The 19,111-nt window shown below is 37.3% G+C and overlaps 1 protein-coding gene across 1 annotated transcript in view; it reads left to right on the forward strand.

Moving 5' to 3' along the window:
• The first annotated feature begins 276 nt into the window (after window positions 1-276).
• The window catches only part of DEK (DEK proto-oncogene), a 31,613-nt gene continuing 12,778 nt past the window's right edge, over window positions 277-19,111 (forward strand). Inside the window, exons 1-7 of the mRNA XM_081144434.1 lie at window positions 277-461; window positions 794-953; window positions 4,310-4,411; window positions 4,655-4,764; window positions 7,407-7,501; window positions 8,865-8,985; window positions 13,542-13,730. Coding sequence (XP_081000560.1) covers window positions 803-953; window positions 4,310-4,411; window positions 4,655-4,764; window positions 7,407-7,501; window positions 8,865-8,985; window positions 13,542-13,730 — 768 coding nt within the window. The 5' untranslated portion in view covers window positions 277-461; window positions 794-802. The remainder of the gene's footprint in view (window positions 462-793; window positions 954-4,309; window positions 4,412-4,654; window positions 4,765-7,406; window positions 7,502-8,864; window positions 8,986-13,541; window positions 13,731-19,111) is intronic.

Raw genomic sequence — 19,111 nt, forward strand, 5'->3', positions numbered from 1 at the left:
CGCCGCCTTTTCTCCCCGAACGAGCCTCGGAGACAATGCCGCCGCAGGGCCCCCAGCGTCCTCCGGCCCAGCGCCTCCCGGACGCGGCCGGCCCGCCACACGCACACACGCAGCACCCCCCGTGCGGGCCGAAGGCGCGCGGCGCGTCCCCGCGCGGCTGGACCAGTCGTCACCGCCCCGCCCCGCCCCGCCCCCCGGGTTTCCCGCGGGGGCGCCCGGCCAGCCCCGCCTCCCCACCCGCGCGCGCCAACTCCCAGCTCGCGGCCCTGATTGGCCGCCGCATTCCCGCTTTCTTGCCCGAACCGCCATTTTGAAAATCTTGTTGATTCTGGGGAGCGGAGAGCTCGGAGGGAGCGTCACGCTAGACCGCGTCCCGCGCGCCCTCTCTTTCGCGCCCGCCGGCACCTCCCGGAGCCTCCTCGTGCCCACGCGCGCCAGGCCCGCGGCGGCCGGGACCTTCGGTGAGGCTGCGTCGGGGGCAGGGGGCCGCGAGGGCGCCGTGGGGCCCGCCCGCTCCGCCGCGGCCTTTTGGACGGCGGCCTGGGGCGGGGGAGGGGACGCGGCGCGGCCGGGGGTGGGAGGGGCGGCTCGGCCCCGCGGGCTCCCGCCTCCGGGATTCCCGGACCTCGGGCGGAGCGGGAGGGAAGTCCCGGGGGAGGGAGCATCGCTGTCCCCGCTCCCGGAGGAGGCAAGTTTGAGGTCGGCCGTGGAGGGTCGGGAGTTGCTGGGGGCCGCCCGGTCCTTCCCGCCGGGGGCGAGGAGACTGAGGCGTCCGGCGCCCTCCCGCCCGCAGGTCGACAGCATGTCCGCCTCCGGCCCTGCTGCGGAGGGAGAGGGAACCCCCGACCATCCCGCGTCCGAGAAGGAGCCCGAGATGCCCGGCCCGAGGGAGGAGAGTGAGGAGGAGGAGGACGAGGACGAGGAGGAAGACGACGACGAGGAGGAAGAAAAAGGTGGGAAGCCTGTCCCTCAGGGATGGGTTCTAGGGAAGGCAGCTTTCGTGCTCTTTTTGCGCCTAGAGGCACTAAATCGGACTGGTTTTCAGCGAGAGTGCAAAATGTATCTGTTTTTGAGTGGAGCAGTAAGTAGCAGAGAATTAACTTTGTGAATTCCAGGGTTTTTTTTTAGGATCTACTTGTTAGCGTTCGGTATTTTGGAGCGCAGTTGACTTCTCGCCATCGGCGTGCTTTCATAACATTTCATTGTTGGACAGGAAGTTTCAGATCTGTTTTTAAGACTCAGTCTTGGAAGTTAATAAGGCTAAGTTTTATTTTAATCATTTGATCATTTAAATGCTCATCCTGGGCCTTCTGAGGTTATTCTAAGGCCTTTCATGAAATGACACACTGAGTTACTCATGTTAGTCCTGGAGATGTTTTAATTTATTTTCTGAACTAAAAGCAGAGGTGCTTTTCAAAAGCCCGGGGGGGTTTACTTTCACCGGGAAACACCGGTGAAAGCTACTGCTGCTTGAGAAAGTAAATACGAAAGCAGTGAGCTGTGAAAGAAACTTAAACAGGAGCTCAGTGCTGTCTGGGTTTTGGTGTTGAGGGAGAGCATTGTTAACCATTTGGCTGGAGGCTTGAAAGAGAAGAACCTTAGGAAGTTAAGGAATTCTGCATCAGTTTACCCAAAGTAGGCGAGGCAGTGCCTCTTGGAAGTGTTCCAGCATCCTAAGTTTAAAAATCCATATTAGAGATCTTAACATTCTCTGATATTAGCCCAATCTAGGTTTACTTAGTATATGCTACAACTCAGCCACATTTGGGAAGACCTGAAGTTTTAAAGCAGATTTAATTGTTAATTTCTTTTAAGCCAAAATCAGTCAGTCAGTTGGTCAGCCTTTTATAAATGCACTCTGGGTTGAGATTACACCGAATGGTCTCCCTTTTTGTTTGTTTAAAGTGGTAGGTGCTCTAAGAAGGGAGCATTTTCACATTTAAGTACAAAAATGCTTAGGAAAAAAATGTTATTTTAAAAATTATTCATAGTACGATAACAAAATTGGCTGTACTATCTACTACTCCAAGACTTTATCATTTTTTCCTCCAGTTTTGTTTGTTTTTTTTAGTCTTTTTAAAAGATAGGGTTTGGATGCCACAGAGATAATTTATTATTTTCCCCTCATTTTAGGTGTTAATGAAACAACTAAAATTCCAAACGCTTTTATCCTACTTAGCTCTGAAAATTTAAGTCTACTACTGAGGCATAAAAGAAGCAAGGCAGTAAAGTCTGTCAAATAAGGGATAGAATTGACTTAACTTGGCAGTGGTTTTCTTGGCAGGGGTTGGGGGGATGCCAAGTAAAGATGACTCCTGGATTTCTGTCTTTGGCAGCTGGGTGGATAATATTACCCTTTTCTGAAAAATAGAATTCATGAAGTTGAATGGGTTTGGAGATGATTATGACTTCTGTTTTGGATGCATTCAGTTAGATGCATCTAGGACATGAAGTGGAGCTGTCCAGTGGAAGCCCCTTAGTTGAAACTCGGGGAAAAAACTGTACTGGAAATATACCAGAAAAATTATTAGCTTATAGATGGTAATCTAACTCAAGGAAGTGGAGTGATAATGGGTTGCTCTTTGAGTGCTTTCTCTTCTATACACCATTGCCAGAATTTGCCTGCTGGAATCCCTTTCTCCTAATCCTTTCTGTGCAAATGCTTACATCCAAATCTTACCTGTCCTTCAAAGCCAGCACCAGTGTTTTGATCCTTATTGGATCCCTAATCCAAAGATAATTACTCTTTCCTCAACTTTCAGAACTCTGCATCTTTATTAAAAGCGTTCTGTTATCATCTACTTTGGAGTATGATATTTGTGTCTCATAACTCCCCCACCCCCAGGTAAACGTGATCTTCTAAAAGAGGTCAATGTCTTAATCATCTACTCAGCCCTCCCTTAACTAATGCAGCTTTGCACAAAACAATCATTCAGTCAAATAATTGGAAGGCTCTCCAACAATATAGTATGGGGTCCTTTTATTCATCTGACTTTATCTCTGTCAGTAGGTAAGTAGTTTTAGAAAAGCAGGCTTAGTGTTTTAAATTTTAAAGCATATGTTCTGTATTGTCAAGCTTTAAAAAAAAAAAAGCAGTCTGGACTAAATAGAATTTAACATTTCTGGAATGATTTATGATCATAATTATGAACATCATTTATTTTCTTTTATTTTCTAAATATATCTATTGATTTCAGAGAGAGGAAAGGAGAGGGATAGAGAGAGATAGAAACATCGATGATGAGAGAGTCGCTGATCGGCTGCCTCCTGCATGCCCCCAACTGGGGACCGAGCCCGCAACCCGGGCATGTTCCCTGACCGGGAATTGAACCCCAATGGCCTGGATCCTACCTAGGTCGACGCTCAACTGCTGAGCCATGCCCAGCCGGGCTGAACATCGTTTATTAAACTACAAAGTAATGCCCTCCCAGTTGATTGCAGTAAATGTAACCTTTAGAATTTTACCCTATCCATAGTAGCTCCAGGCTGCTTTGCCTTACTTAAGGGTCTTTGTTTTCTTTTTTGCCAGCCTACTAAATTGTTGCTTTTCTCTGTGTATCTTTTGAAGTTCTTATAATCTTATTCTAAACTAACTGTTTTCTGAGGTACAGTAAACTGAATTTCGATTAATAGAATTCTGTCTAATTAAAGAAAAGGCTAAATGAGGACCTTGGTGATTTTTCACAAAGTGACTGGACTTTCATAGGAATAATTGTAGTTGGATAAAAGTTTATTTGCTTTCACTCTAGCCGTTTTGGCTCAGTGGTTAGAGCATCAGCCTGAGGACTGCAGGGTCCTGGGTTTGATTCCAGCCAAGGGCACGTACCTTGGTTGCAGGCTCAATCCCCTGCCCCAGTTGGGGTGCATACTGGAGGCAACCAGTTGATGTGTCTCACATCGATGTTTCTCTCTCTCTCTCCCTTCTACTCTCTGAAAAGCAATGGAAAAAGTATCCTTGGGTGAGGATTTAAAAAATAAAAATAAAACACCAGCATTGTGGCTGTGTCCACTAAGTGGTATTGGCGACAGTCTTTAAAAAAAAATTTTTTTGTTTGCTTTCTAATTTTTTTTTAAGTTGGATCCCCTATGAGGTTGCCAGGTAAGTAGAATGTTACTCTAAAACAAATTTGGTGTTGCTATTAACTGATCAAGTATTTTCATCTCTGTTATGTTATTTTCTTCTCAAAATCCTGCTAAGGAGAAGAGTATGGTATTAAGTTGCTGTGATTATTTTCTGTATATTTATACAATAAAGTTAACATATCTTTTAAGCTTTTTGTTATTTAAGAAGTATTAAATTAATTTCTAGAAAAGAGTCTCATCGTGGAAGGCAAGAGGGAAAAGAAAAAAGTAGAAAGGTTGACAATGCAAGTCTCTTCTTTACAAAGAGAGCCATTTACAATAGCACAAGGTAAGTTTATTTTGTGTTCTTTCATTTTGTGGTAAAATGCCTAAATATACAAAAATGATGATTAGCAGTGCTTGGTTTTCAGTGTTTACTCAGTAGTAGTATATTATTGGTGTTATTTTATTTAGTTTGCAGTATTAAAGCAAAAGTTATATAAATTATGCTGTAAAAGTAATTTTCATTAAATTTGCAAGTATATTAACCCATATTGATATTTAACTTTAATTATGGTTTATTTTTTTCTAGGAAAGGGGCAGAAACTGTGTGAAATTGAAAGGATACATTTCTTTCTGAGTAAGAAGAAAACAGATGAACTTAGAAATCTACATAAACTACTTTACAACAGACCAGGCACAGTAAGACAATATTTATACCTTTAACGTAGTAGCATATTTATGTATTAAAATGTATCACAATAGAAGCATAATTGTAGTCCTAGAAAGGACTTTTAACGATCAACTAGTTCAGTTTCCATACCATATAAGTGAACAAACTGAGATACATACTTTTTAAATGACTTATCACAGGATACATAGCTGGATATTAGCAATTAGGATTGCAATATCCAAGGCTCTTTCTACTGAAGTTTTTATGCCATACTGAAATGTCAAATTTTGATGACTTTAGTGATTTTGAATTGTATAAGAAGTTATCTTTTGGATTTTTTTTTTAATCATTCAGAATAAATACAGTATAATTGTATATCATTTTGAGCAAATACCTGATAAATTAGGTGGTAATTCTTTGTCAATAACCTGATAAATTAGGTGGTAATTCTTTGTCAATAGAGTTGTTAAAATAAACCAGTGTTTCATTTACTGAATTGCTTTATAGTAGTCACCTCTTATCTGCATGGGATACATTCCAAGACCCCCAGTGAATGCCTGAAACTGAGGATAGTACTGGACCTATGCATACTGTTTTTTCTATATGTACATACCTATGATAAAGTTTAATTTCTAAATTAAGCACAGTAAGAGAGTAACCATAAGCAGTAATGAAATAGAACAATTATAGTAATATACTATAATAAAAGTTATGTGAATGTGGTCTCTCTCAAAATATCTTATTGTACTATATAGTACTCACCTTTTCACTTATTAGAAGCACTTTACAGCTTCTCTTTGGTATAGCTGAATTGCCAACATCACTCCTTTTGTGTTTTGGGGTCATTAAATAAGGGTTACTTGAACGCAAGCACTGAGATACCACAACTATCCATCTGAGCCAGCTATTAAGTGACTACTGGGCAGGGAGCATGTACAGTAGTTCCCTCTTATCCGAGGTTTTCCTTTTCAGTTTTAGTTACCTGTGGTCAGGTGTGGTCCAAAAACATTAAATGGAAAATTCCAGAAATAAATTCATAAGCATTAAATTGCACACTGTTCTGAGTAGCATGATGAAATCTTACACTGTCCCACCTTAGATGTGAATCCGTCCAGCTTATCCATGCTATATATCCTACCTGCCCGTTAGTCACTTAGTAGTGGGTCTTGGCTGGTTATCAGATTGACTCTCAGTATTGCAGTGCTTTTGTTTAAGTAACCCTTATTTTACTTCATAATGAACCCCGCAGACATTCCTATAACTTTTAGCACAGTATATTGTTGTGATTGTTCTACATTATTATTGGTTATTGTTCATTTCTTACTTTGCCTAATTTATATACTAAACTTTATGATAGGTATGTATATGTAGAAAAAATATATAGGGTTCATTACTAAGTTGTTTTAGGCATCCAGTTTTGGACTTGGATTTGCTGGACAAAGGGATGATTCACATCCCAGTGGGATGATTTGAGATTTCATCAAGCTACTTAGAATAGCACACAAAACTTAAGAATTGTTTATTTCTGGAATTATACTTTCAGACTGCAGTATCCATGGATCAGGGGCTACTGTACTGTACTGTACACACAGCTTCAGTATTCCATGTAATTGAGGAAACTGCTTTGGGATTGTACATGGCCGAAAGTAAAGTTTGACATTGTTAGGTTAGAATGTCTGAAGCATGGTATAATTTATTTTCATGTGTGTTACCTCATTTGATCCTCACAGCAATCTAATTTACACAAGTTCCATTATTGTTAAGTGGTATTAACTTTTGGAGGTGCTCTGTTTTTTACTTTTCAAAGAACAAAATCCCTGACTTTTCTGATTTGGAAAATAAATATTATGTGTACCTTGTATTATTAAGGGGAAGGCTGTCCTTTTTTTTTTTTTTTATCCTTACCCAAGGATATTTTTTCCATTGATTTTTTTTTTTTTTTTTAGAGCATGTGGGGGTGGGGGTGAGGGAGAGGCAGGGAGAGGGGAAGAAACATTGATGTGAGAGACACATTGATTGGTTCCCTCTACCAAGTAGCCACACTGGCCAGTGTGGAAAGGATGTCTTTTTAAGTAGTAACTTTCTACATCCTCTGGTACTGTCACATAACATTTAGTTTTGGTTTTATGATTATCAATAAAAATTCTCAGACGAAAATTCATTCAAATTGTCATTTTCAAAAAATTAAGATGGTAAGTCGTTTATAATGGACCTGGTGATTATTATGGTAATTGAAATAAGCCAGTCAGAGAAAGACAAATACCACATGATCTCACTTATTTGTGGAATCAAATGAACAAAATAAACTGTCCAGAGATTTGGATGCATGGAGCAGATGGACAGATCTCAGGAAGGGGGTGGGGGCAGGAAGAGATTAACCAAAGAACTTATATTCATATATGCATAGTGTGGTGAAGGCCTGGGGTGACGGCAAAGGCGGGAAAATGGGAGACATCTGTAATACTGTCAATAATAAAAATAAATTAGAAAAAGAGATATATATGAAATAATACTTTAGCAATAAAAATAGTTTTCAATTGTGAATAAGAAATATTGCATAAACCAGTATAGCTTGGAGACAGATGTGAAAATAAAGATGTTGGCTTTGAATTTTTTTCTGTGTACATTACTGGGTAATAAGTAGCATTAATCATAAGAGAAACATTTTCAGGTGTCCTCATTAAAGAAGAATGTGGGTCAGTTCAGTGGCTTTCCATTTGAAAAAGGAAGTACCCAATATAAAAAGAAGGAAGAAATGTTGAAAAAGTAAGTTATTTTTATAAATACCATGTTTTGGTCAATGTGCTTTAAATTTTATTTTTAAACATTTAGTGTGACCACCCATACGTTATCAGTAGACTGCTCATTCTTTGCTTTAAATGCCAAGACCTCATTTGTTTTCATAAATATTAACTTGAGATCTTCATTACTTTCCAGTAAATAGTGGCTATCAAAAGTATTGAAAATGCAAAGACATTTTTATTTGTTAGAAGAACAGTATACACAAGCAAATCATTCACAGTCCAAATTTCATAAGGTCTAAAGGGAATATATAGTGAAAACTTCCTCCCTCTCCTGTGTGCCACTCTGTTCCTCCATTTATAGGTACCATTTAGCTATTTTGAAGATAATCAATTTGATGGAAACAATGCCCTTCATCATAATGCAAGCAAAATGATATATTAGAGTTTTTGTTTATTAAATTCTCTGTAGTTTAAGAACTCTAATCCTCCTCTTTGGTGCTGCCTATGGAGGTGGCAGCCATCTCCTGCTTGGCACCATGGCTGCCCTCAGACCCCTCATGAAACCCAAGATTGTCAAAAAGAAGTTCACCTGGCACCAGTCAGACCTATATGTCAAAATTAGGCAGTACTGGCAGAAATCCAGAGGCTTTGACAGTAAGGTGCTCATAAGATTCAAGGGCCAGATCTCAATGCCCAGCATTGGTATAGGAGCAACAAGAAAAGAAAGCACATGCTGCACAGTAGCTTTCGGAAGTTTCTGGTCCACAACATCAGGGAGCTTGAAGTGCTGCTGATGTGCAACAGATCTCACTGTACTGAGATTGCTCACAGCATTGTGGGAAGAACAGCCCAGCTGGCCATCAGAGTCGCCAATTCTAATGCCAGGCTGTGCAAGGAAAAAAATGAAGACGTATTGTGTATACATTGTATTTGTGTTGATTAAACCATAAAATTCTTCCATTTGGCATTTAAAAAACAAAGAACTCTAAATAATAAAGATTATTATCCCTTCATTGAAACATGGTAGGAATGCTGAGGGGAAAATGTAATATTTAGGCACAATCAGCAGCCAGAAGAATGATGAAGTCCATGAATTTTATAGTATTGGAAACTTTTTACATTATTTTCTAGTGAATTAATTTAGGTATTGTTTTACTACCTTTAGAATTTAATTGGTAAGTGGTGTTTTCAATTTTTAATACTTTAATCTGGTTGTATATGTACACTAATCAAAGATTATTAGGAGTACTTCTAAGATTCAGAGAAACATTGGCTACTTTTTAAATGTTTGTAGCCTGTTTGGTTAGCTATTGCATTGATATTGTAGAGAATGTTTATAAACTTTCCTACATAATCATCTTGGTTTTTTTAATTTTCTTTTTCAGATTTAGAAATGCCATGTTAAAAAGCATCTGTGAGGTTCTTGATTTGGAGAGATCAGGTGTAAATAGCGAACTGGTGAAGAGGATCTTGAATTTCTTAATGCATCCAAAGCCTTCTGGCAAAGTGAGGACCGATTTGTATTATTTTACTAACAAACCAATTATTTATAGCCTCTTATTACTTTATCTTTTTTTTTTTTTAATTCTCTCCCGAGGATATGTTTTTACTGATTTCAGAGAGAGGAAAGGGGAGAGAGAGAAACATCGATGGGAGAGAGAGAAACATCGATGTGAGAGAAACGTCAGTCAGTTGCTTTCCGTACTCACCCCAGTTGGATCAAACCAGCAACCTTTGGTGTGTGGGACTACACTCCAACTAAGTGAGCCACCCAGCCAGGGCACTTTGTCTTTTTTACAGAACAATTTAGTTAGCATTGCTGTCAACATTCAGTAATATTGTCTACATTCAAAGAATATGCCTTTCTTTGACCTATCTACAACAGTGTCATGATAGAAATGACATAGAAGGCATATGGCTATGTTCTCCCTTAAGATCAAGAAAAATCATTATTAACTACATTAATGTCAGATGGGACAGCAATACAAACTAAGTATCTGGAGTTATATCCAGAAGGCACTGGAAGAACAGAAACAGGTTGAGTTGAGGATGAGGTGTTGGGCTGGTATGCAACCTGTAATCCGGTCAGGAAAGAAAAGATAGAGGTGTATTAGAACTGGGTGTTTTCTAGATACTAGAATAAAGTTATGTAAAGGTGACATAAAGCTGACTCTTAATAAGTTTCTTGAATTTGGTTTTGAGAATCCTCTGCAGAGACTAGGAGCTGGACAGAGATTTAAAAGAGCCTTATAGTTTATTGTACTCTTCTTAAAATCTAGATTAGGTTTGCCCTGATTGTTTAATAGTAACAGATAATGTCATTGACTTAAAATGTCTATTGAAGTGTTACTTACATGACCTTGTATTTTCAGTTTGTTTAAACTTGTCAGCAAATGTTTTCATATTCCTCATTTTGAGAGGAAAGAAATTGTGAAGTCATCCTAGAGGGCCTGCCTATGGGTTCAGGGGAATACCATAAGCAAGGGTAGAGAGCATAAAGATTAGAAACCAGAAAATAACTCTGGATTTTGTTTTTGTCCACCCTTGGTCCTATTTATCATTATCTGGGCAAAGACAGGTAAATATTTGCATCATACAGCTACAAACCCAAGGGGTATAATGATTTTTTTTCTTTTAAATATATCTTCATTGTTTTCAGAGAGGAATCAAACTGCAGTCTTCTGGATCCTAGGTTGATGCTCAACCACTGAGCCACACCTGGCTGGGTTGATGTTCTTTTTGTGTTTTTTTGATGTTTCAAATTGGCTTATTTAAAGATGAGAGATTATCTTTTTCCTTTCTATACTTACGGCTATACCTCTACTATAGAATTTCATGACAAGTTGAACATTTTCCCCAGAAGTAATTATTAAGTTGCCTAAGTTATGAGTCTTTATATTCATCTTTTTCCTCAGTGATTTTCAAATGTGTTGGTCTTAAAAATTAATGAGGACCCCAAAAGCTTTTGTTTACATGGGTTATTTTGATATTTTCTGTATTCTTAATTAAGACAAAAATTCTAAAATAACAGCCCACTACATAGTAACAAAAGTAATATTTTGTATGAAAAATAACTGCTTTAAAAACTTTAGCAAGATGAAGGTATTTTATGTCTTTGCAAATCTGTTCATGTCTGATTTAAGAAAAGACAGCTATATTTTCATTTGCTTCTGCATTTCAATTTATTGCAATGTATTGTTTTGCTTGAAGTATATGAAGAAAACAGCCTCACAAAGGTATGTAGTTAGAAAAAGGAGTATTTTTTAAATCTTTTTAAAAAATTGTGGATATTCTCCTTTTATACAACATCAAAACTTCACAGTGGTAGTTTGTTCAAGGTTAGTTGTAATGTGGTACCTGATATGTTAATCATGGTTAATGATATCATAGACTTTTACTATGCATAATTTTGTAATATGCATTTACTATTTGAGAAATACTGGTTCCCTGAATTACACATATCTTCCAAATGTTGGCACATTTCATTAAACACTGTCAATAAGTTGCATTATTTAGTACAACCACCATCTCATCAGAAAAATCTTTAGGTATCAATTTCATGGTAGTAGACATTTTCCAAAATTCGAATTTTCACTTGAATTTTGAAATTTATCATTGGCAATAGTTGGTTATTTTCCTTGAACTGACAGGGACACGTTCTTCATTTTTGAGAATATGTCCATTAAATACGTAAGTCCAAAAAGGCATCGTTTTTCAATTATTCTTTTTTAAAAAAATGGTATTCCATGAAAAAAGTAGCTAGCTTAGGTCACAGCTCAGTAGTGCAAGTGTATTTCCTTGAGATAACCAGTGAACTTCAGTTTGTAGCCAGAGTACTCTGTTGTACCTCCCACATTGTTAAGCAGATATTCTAAAGACAAGTACTCAAAAGTTTAGAGTTAATACAATTAATATTTACTGCTTCATCAAAGACTTTTAAGTGAAACGCCTTTCCCTCTCTGCTAGTGTGTGGTTGTGAGGAATATAATGACAACTAGCACAGTTTGCTGCCCCTGCCTGATTATTAGTAAGTACTAAGGTGCCAGCAGTTTTACCCACCTTTGCTTTTGCATAGTCATACAAATGTCAGCACAATGAAAGAGCTAATAAGTGTCTTGATGTGAAAATAGTTTTGACCTGTAGGCTTCTGAAAAGTTCTCAGGAAACCCCAGTATCCAAGATCTGCACTTTTGAAAAGCGCTGTTTTACCCTACCTTAGGAAACTTACTCACAGATCCATTTTTTCATACTTGTTTCTGATTACTGCTTAACCTAATGGTATCTTAAGTTGTATTCTACGCTACCATACACTTCCTCATTTAAGGAAAACACAATAAATTCATTAGTACTAATTTTATCTCCTCTGTAGTAATATTGTTCTTTTCATATTTCTACCTTGATTATTTGTTCATTCAGATTTTGTTTACAAAAAGGGATGGTGCTATTGACACTGGATTCTGATTAATAGATTCCACTAATTTTACAACCAATATAGGAAAGTTCTAAAGCATTTATTTATTATTATTTTTAAAATTAAATCTTATTTATTTTTGGAAGTTGCATTTTCTTGATTGGTTACTTGAGTGATTTAACAGCTTTTATTTTCCTGTATAGATTTATTCAGTACTGACCATTCCAGTCCTCATATTACTAATTCCTTATTATATTCACACTACCTGCATCTGATCCCTGAGCTAGGAAAGTGAGGGTTGTCATATTTTTCTAATATATTTGAGTCCTGCATTTCATATAGTGAGTTGTGAGAGTTTAGACAGTTATCTTTTCTCCAAACAGTGATATCAAAGAATTTATCTAAATGGATTTGTTTCCTGGTAATGGTAATAGTTCACATAACAAGATATCTGTATTCATTCACGGAAGTTTCTAGTAGAGAACCCCTCTGACAAATATCTTTGGTTCACTAACTTAAAATTTCTGGAGTGACTAGATTGGCTGTTTCCCAGTCTGCTTTTTAAAAGGTAGGTTGTTTGGGCAAATTAGAGGCTATTCCGTACATTGTAGATTGCGTGAGAACAGTACATAACATAAGCAGCCACTTTTTCCTAATTTTTGTTCAGGTGAGTGACTCTTAAGACTGGAGGTTCCCAGGAGAGAAGGGACCTGTGGTTCTGCTAGTTTCATAAAAAATACTGCCTAAAGTTATCACTAACATTTATACAATTGTGGAATGTTTCTTAATGTTTTTGTTTATTACAGAAAGTAATAGGCAAAAATAAAAACAAAATACCCATAATTTCAGAAATAAGTAATTTTAACTCCTTTGTGTATATCTTTTCAGATCCTTTATGCAGGGTAATTTTAAGATTTTCAGTTTTAGAAGTTAGCAAGTTCTCCCCTAAGAAAGCATTTAAAAGTTAAATTTGTTGGTTAATATAATCATTTTCTTCACATGCTCTACTCTGCTTTTTAAAAATGTGTGTTTTAAGAGCAATGCACTTATTTTGTGCTTCTTAATTAGTTTCATAATTAGCATACTTAGTACTTCATATTTACAGTGATCAGTGAGAATATAATCCTGGCATTGAAAGTAGAGCCCAGAGGTAATACGAATATAAACTGTATAGTTCATAAATTCAGGATGTGTAAGGTGAGATTTCATTTATTTTATGGATGATTCTTCCTAGTCCTTTGATTGGAGGGGCCCCTAAAACAGGAACCTTCTCTGACAGTAGTTAATGTTTATAAGAATGAAATAAATTATAAGTCTAATTAAAAATATTGCCTTAATAAAGTGTAAACAACTGAGCTTAACACAGTGTGTACTTGGGCTTCTAGTCCCATGTCAGACCATAGAATGCATACTTAAACATTTGTGAAGAGTCTCTTGCCTAGGTGTTTAGAATACAAATGAAAGTATTGGTAATTTAGACAAAAAAAGATTAATTTGACAAATTAAAGATGCATTCTCGAAAACTGCTGAACTTGGAAATACAATATCTTGAGACAGGAACAGGAAGAATTGAGTTGAGAAGTAGGTGTCAGAAATAGTTGATTGACTTGGAAATACAGGACCTCATTGGTGTTTGTTTTATTTTATGCAGCCATTGCCAAAATCTAAAAAAACTTCCAGCAAAGGCAACAAAAAGGAACGGAACAGTTCTGGAATGGCAAGGAAAGCAAAGCGAACCAAATGTCCTGAAATTCTGTCAGATGAGTCTAGCAGTGATGAAGATGAAAAGAAAAACAAGGAAGAGTCTTCAGAGGATGAAGACAAAGAAAGTGAAGAGGAGGTAAAGATGTGTGGGGGTTTCTCATTTCTTTTCCTGAGGAGAGTTAAATATTCCTGCTGTTTAACAGGTATAGCTAGAAAGCAGATTGTAGGAACTGTCAGTTCCATATTGGTTGGTTTTAATTCTGAAGACACGTAGTGAAGTATAGACCCTTTCTTTCCCTTAACAAGCTTTTAGTGCTGTTGCCATGCCAGGTGTACAAGGTGGAGAAGAGTGAGGTTGGTGTGGACTGAACTTGAGCCAGGCCTTGGCTAGAGTAGGTCAAATGGGAAGGGAATGGATGGGAGGAGGGGTGCATATCCTGAACAGAACACAAAGGAGCAGAGTTTTGAGAATTTTTTTCATAGTATATTAATATATTATGATGCTCTTGAATCATTTTATTCTATTTTACGCAAAAAGCAAGGAGTTTAAGGACCACCATTTTTTCCTCAACTCGTTGAGGATTAGTTAATGAGAATAACAGCATTTGAAGTTTGATTGGAGGGCAAGTTTTGTGTCATTTAGGAATGCCTGCCATTTTCCTTTATTTGCAAATCTTTGTAAAATGTTAAATATTTTTAGTTTTCAAAGTGAAACTTCAAAAAGGGAAGAGCTGCTGGGCCATTTAAAGGGTTAACTTTACCCTTTTTGTGTATCTTCAATCAAGTAGATGGTGAATGGGTACAAGGGAATGATTTTCTATTATTGTTAATAGTCTTGGTAGGCTTTATATTTTGTTTTGGTGGCCCCCTTTTCTGGTCAGAACTTGGTCTATAAGTTGGGTAATGTACTTGGTCTTATTTAGGACTTGATTAATGTTGCTTGACATTTTGGGCCAAAATGATTCTTCATTGTGGAGGATTGTCTTATGCATTGTAGAATGTTTGCCCACTAGATGCCAGTAGCACACCTCCCCAACGTACAGTTGTGAAAACCAAAAATGTCTCCAGACATTGCCAAGTGTCTCCTGGCGGGCAAAATCACCTCCAGTTGATAACTTCTAGATTAGAGGGAATAAGATATTGTGAACTCTGATTTTATATGTGTGTATTTTGTATATATTTGCCTTTAGGCATTTAAAATCCATGCTTATTTTAATGTCAAATTTTATAAAGACTTCAGTAAAGCTGAGTTTGAAATGCTTCGTAATTGAAAGACTACTACAAAGCTAGCAGGTGTTTTATAAACATGTTACTGTATTTTTGGTGTAAAAGAAGATGAGTAATCTGAGCATTAAGGGTTTTTTTGTTTTTGTTTTTAATTTATCTTTATTGTTGAAAGTATTACAGATGTCCCTCTTTTTTCCCCCTTTGACCCTCTCCATCCGGCTCCTGCCCCCTTCCCAGGCCTTCCTCGTACTAGTGTCTGTCTATGGGCTATGCATATATTGAGCACTAAGGTTTTTATGGAATAGATTTTAGGAAGATTTGGGGAAAAACATGTTTGTTTATGTTAAACATGTGAATATGCAATATTGGCAATTTTGCAGTAATAGTATTCCTCATTCAACAAATTTTTGGTTATCTCCTGTGTATATTCACTGTGCTTCCCCTAAAACCTTTTTAAAGGCAAAGTAAAAGCATAAAAAGTGGTCATAGATTATAAACATCTGATTTTTTCATAGAGGCAATATGATTATGAGCTTTAGAAATGACCTGGGTTCAGATCCCAGCTGTACTACTATATGACTTTGGGCAAGTTACTTAAACTCTGTAGCATCAGATTCCCTTCTGTAAAATGGGGATAATAATAGTAGCAGCCTCAAAGGGTTGTATTAAGTGATTTTTCGTAAAGCACTTATAGCAGTGCTTGGCACAAGTAGTATCTAAGTATTAGCTACTGGTATTACTTTTAATATTAAGCCGAACTTTTATCACATGTAGGATTTCTAAATCCAATTTTCCTGTCATTAAAGTGCAGGAAGATTGGATTTAGAAAGGTTATTCATTTTCTTATTTGCTTTCCAGATGATTGTTTCACTGTTCTAAGTAGAATTAGTTGAAGTCTGTTAGTATAGGTGACCCTGATTTATAACCATATTTGTTACTGGATAATGATCACAAGTGAAACTCTCCCACTATAAACAAAGCCTTTCTTTCTACAGTGCCATAAACGAGGACCTTTTGCTAGAAACCTATGTCAAATGATGAAAATACATGGAAGAAAAAGGCAAACTGAAAAATGTTCTTACAGACATTAAGTATATAAAATTACAGAATATAAGAGCTCTATCATTATGCTTTATTTTCTGCTTCAGTTTTTCTGCTTGGGCTGATACAAGCAGACTTCATAAAATATAGTGCCAGTGAAATCTGGACTGAGAAATGATTGGGATAAATGATTGGGATAAATCTCCCTCCAATAAGCATAGGTATTCTTTATCACTCTAAAGACTTCAAAAACTTTACTGCTGATTCCATTTTTGTGAAAAGCTCTGATTGCCTTTGGAAGGTAAGTGCTAGCAGGAGGAACCGTATTTCTGTGAAAACTGATTTTCTTTATTTTTTGATGACTTGGTTAAGTGGCAGCCTTGTTAGGGACTTCATAAATGGAGGTATTTTTGGTCATTACCATGAAAGGACCTCTTTTCTAAGAGGTCATAAAGAAGAGTTGCAGGTTGATTGGGAAAATGGTAGATTGCCTGCAGATGGAATTTTTTGCAGATTTTTTTCATAGAAAATTACTAAGTTAATATTATTTATTCTGTTTATTTCCTGGAATGAGTTTTTCTTTTGTAAATAAAAGACTTCTCTCTACTAAGATTGGTCTCATGTTCTATTTTAGATTCTTAGAGTAAATAACTATGAAGATTAATCTGTTTTTTAATCCTCACCCAAGGATATGTTTTTATTTATTTTTTAAGATTTTAAAAATTGATTTCTGTAGAGAGAGGGAGGGAGAGAGAAACATCGATGTGACAGCGGAACATGGATTGGCTGCCTCCTGCATGCTCCCTACCAGGGATCAAGCCCAAAACCCAGGCATGTGCCCTGACCAGGAATCAAACCAACTTTTTGGTGCATGGGATGATGCTGAACCAACTGAGCCACACTGGCCAGGGCTTTTCTTGTTTTTTTAAAAGTCTTTAAGAAAATATGTCGCATTAGCATATCAGCTAGTAATTGCTAAGACATTTTCTTCGAAGTTCTCTATACTTGTGCCTTTGTCTCTATGATATGCAGTGAGTGGTTCACAACAGTTTCTAATTCGCTTTTTCTTTAGAATTAACTCAAATAAGAAGGAGCTCTTTCTGAGAATTACTTGGGTAGTAACTGTTTTATAAAAGCTGTTTTAAATTTTATCTCAGCTCTTGGACATTTGCGGGAGAGCACTTTGGAACCAGGAAGAAAGTGGTAGATGAAGTTTCTTTAAAATGAAAGAATAGAAAAATGACAGGTTTAGTTTTTTTCCTATAAACTTACTCTAAAAAACAAACTGATTCCCCTATTGAATTAGCATCTTTAGGGGAATTCTGCTAACATGAACCAGTAAGATTAAATCATATTCAGGCAGGCCATTCACAGATATTAGACTTTAGGCACAGAGCAATTATTGGAGAGTACAGACAAAAGGGAGAAGCAGTGCTTCCCAAGTTGGAGGAAATGAATGTAATAAATATTTTAGACCCTTAAAAGCATAATTTAATTCTTTCATTTTATCAATTCTGTAGTTTTTGTTTCCTAATGTTTTTCTAACACTCTTATCTTTAGAAAAAGTATAAAACTGGATTTTTACTTTGAGTATTGAGAATGTGTCTAATATGAATGAGGAATGTCTTCAGCTATAAATACTTAAAAACCTCACTAATGTCCAAAACAGAAGTTCCTTTTTCTTTCACTGCAAGAATTCCACAGACAAGCAGTTCTGGGCCAGCATAGCATTCAAGAAAAAGGTATCAAGAATTTGGGTACCATTTCTGTTCCTGAGCCATCATCTTTTTATGTGGCATTTAACCTTGTGATTATAAGATGGTGGTTTTACCTTTTAGCATTGTTTCCCTGTTTCAGATAGAAAAGAGCAAAGAGCTTTCTTCTAGTGATTTTGCCCCTGCTCCCTGAAGGGATGCCTTTTACCAGAGATCTCCATGTATATCCCATTGGCCAGGACTTGGATATGTGGCCACCTCTAGCTGTAAGGAAAGCTGTGAGATAGAAGTATTAGCTTTCCTGCCTGTATAGGAGGAAGGCAAATAAAAAGGGGGATGTTGAGTGGACCATTGGAAAAATTATTTGCTAGTGGTGGGAGGGTGAATGTGAAAGTTTTGTTAGTCCTTAATTATGTTCTAAAAAACAAGAATTGCCTGGCCAGAGTGGCTCTGTTGGTTGAGCATCATTCTATGCACCAAAAGGTTGCCGGTTCAGTTCCCAGGCAGGGCACATACCTGGGTTGCACGTTGAGTCCTTGGTCGGGGCATGTACGGAAGGCAACCAATTAATGTTTCTTCCTTCTCTCTGACCTTGTTCTTGGGTGAGGGTTAAATAAATAAATTAAAAACAAGAATTCCCCCATCTCATAATTTGATCAGAGGAAATTCAAACTATTGAACCTTTGAACTATTAAACCTTTTGTTGGAAGGCAAAGTTGAATAATCACCATAGTAAAATCTATCTAGACTTAAACTTGTCTTTATAATCTTCTGTGAAGTTTAACAAGACTTGCACATTCTTTACACTTGGCATTTGAGTTTTCTTAGCCAAGCTGTTATAAGAATAGTGTATCTTAAGCTAATTTTTATTTTGTTCATCTGTTCACCCAGTACAACCTTTCTGCTGTGAGGACAGGATTCTGGCTCTGTGACAGGCGTCTTTTTTGGAGACCCTCCTTCAAAGAGCCCTGCTGCCTATAAAAGATAGGTAAGCCTTCTCTCCCAAGATTTTTTTTTTTTGCCTTCCTTCAAAAAGTACTGTTGTCATTCCTCTGATTTTATACCTTCATGGTTATCAGAAACATGGAAAACACCTTCAAATTTTTTAAAAATTATATTATTTATTAATCTTTTAAAAATTTAGATTACAGTACTATCTAAAATTAATGGCAGCTGTCAATTCTTAACCTGTTTTCCTTTAGCACATCAAAAATACCTACAGTACTAGATGGTTCTGATTGAACCACTCACAGCATATTCAAAAATAGCAAGCCCGAATCTTAAAAATAAATCCGTGACAACTTGGAAACTAGACTTCTCTTCTTTTTGTTTTAAACGTGTTACCTAATTTTTCCCCATACATTGTGCTAAAAGACCCAAGTTTTGGGAATATGCTAAGTACTGTTGGCATTATAGAAGATACTTTTTAGCCAAAATCTCTGAAAATCTCTGTTAATGAGGAAAAGCTTTGGGGAGAAATGGAGAAAGTACCAGCTGAAGTTCACCTTGGGAATAGAAAGGAGAGTTGGACATG

This window comes from Miniopterus schreibersii (assembly GCF_964146895.1).
Source record: "Miniopterus schreibersii genome assembly, chromosome: 8".
NCBI classification, from domain to species: domain Eukaryota; kingdom Metazoa; phylum Chordata; class Mammalia; order Chiroptera; family Miniopteridae; genus Miniopterus; species Miniopterus schreibersii.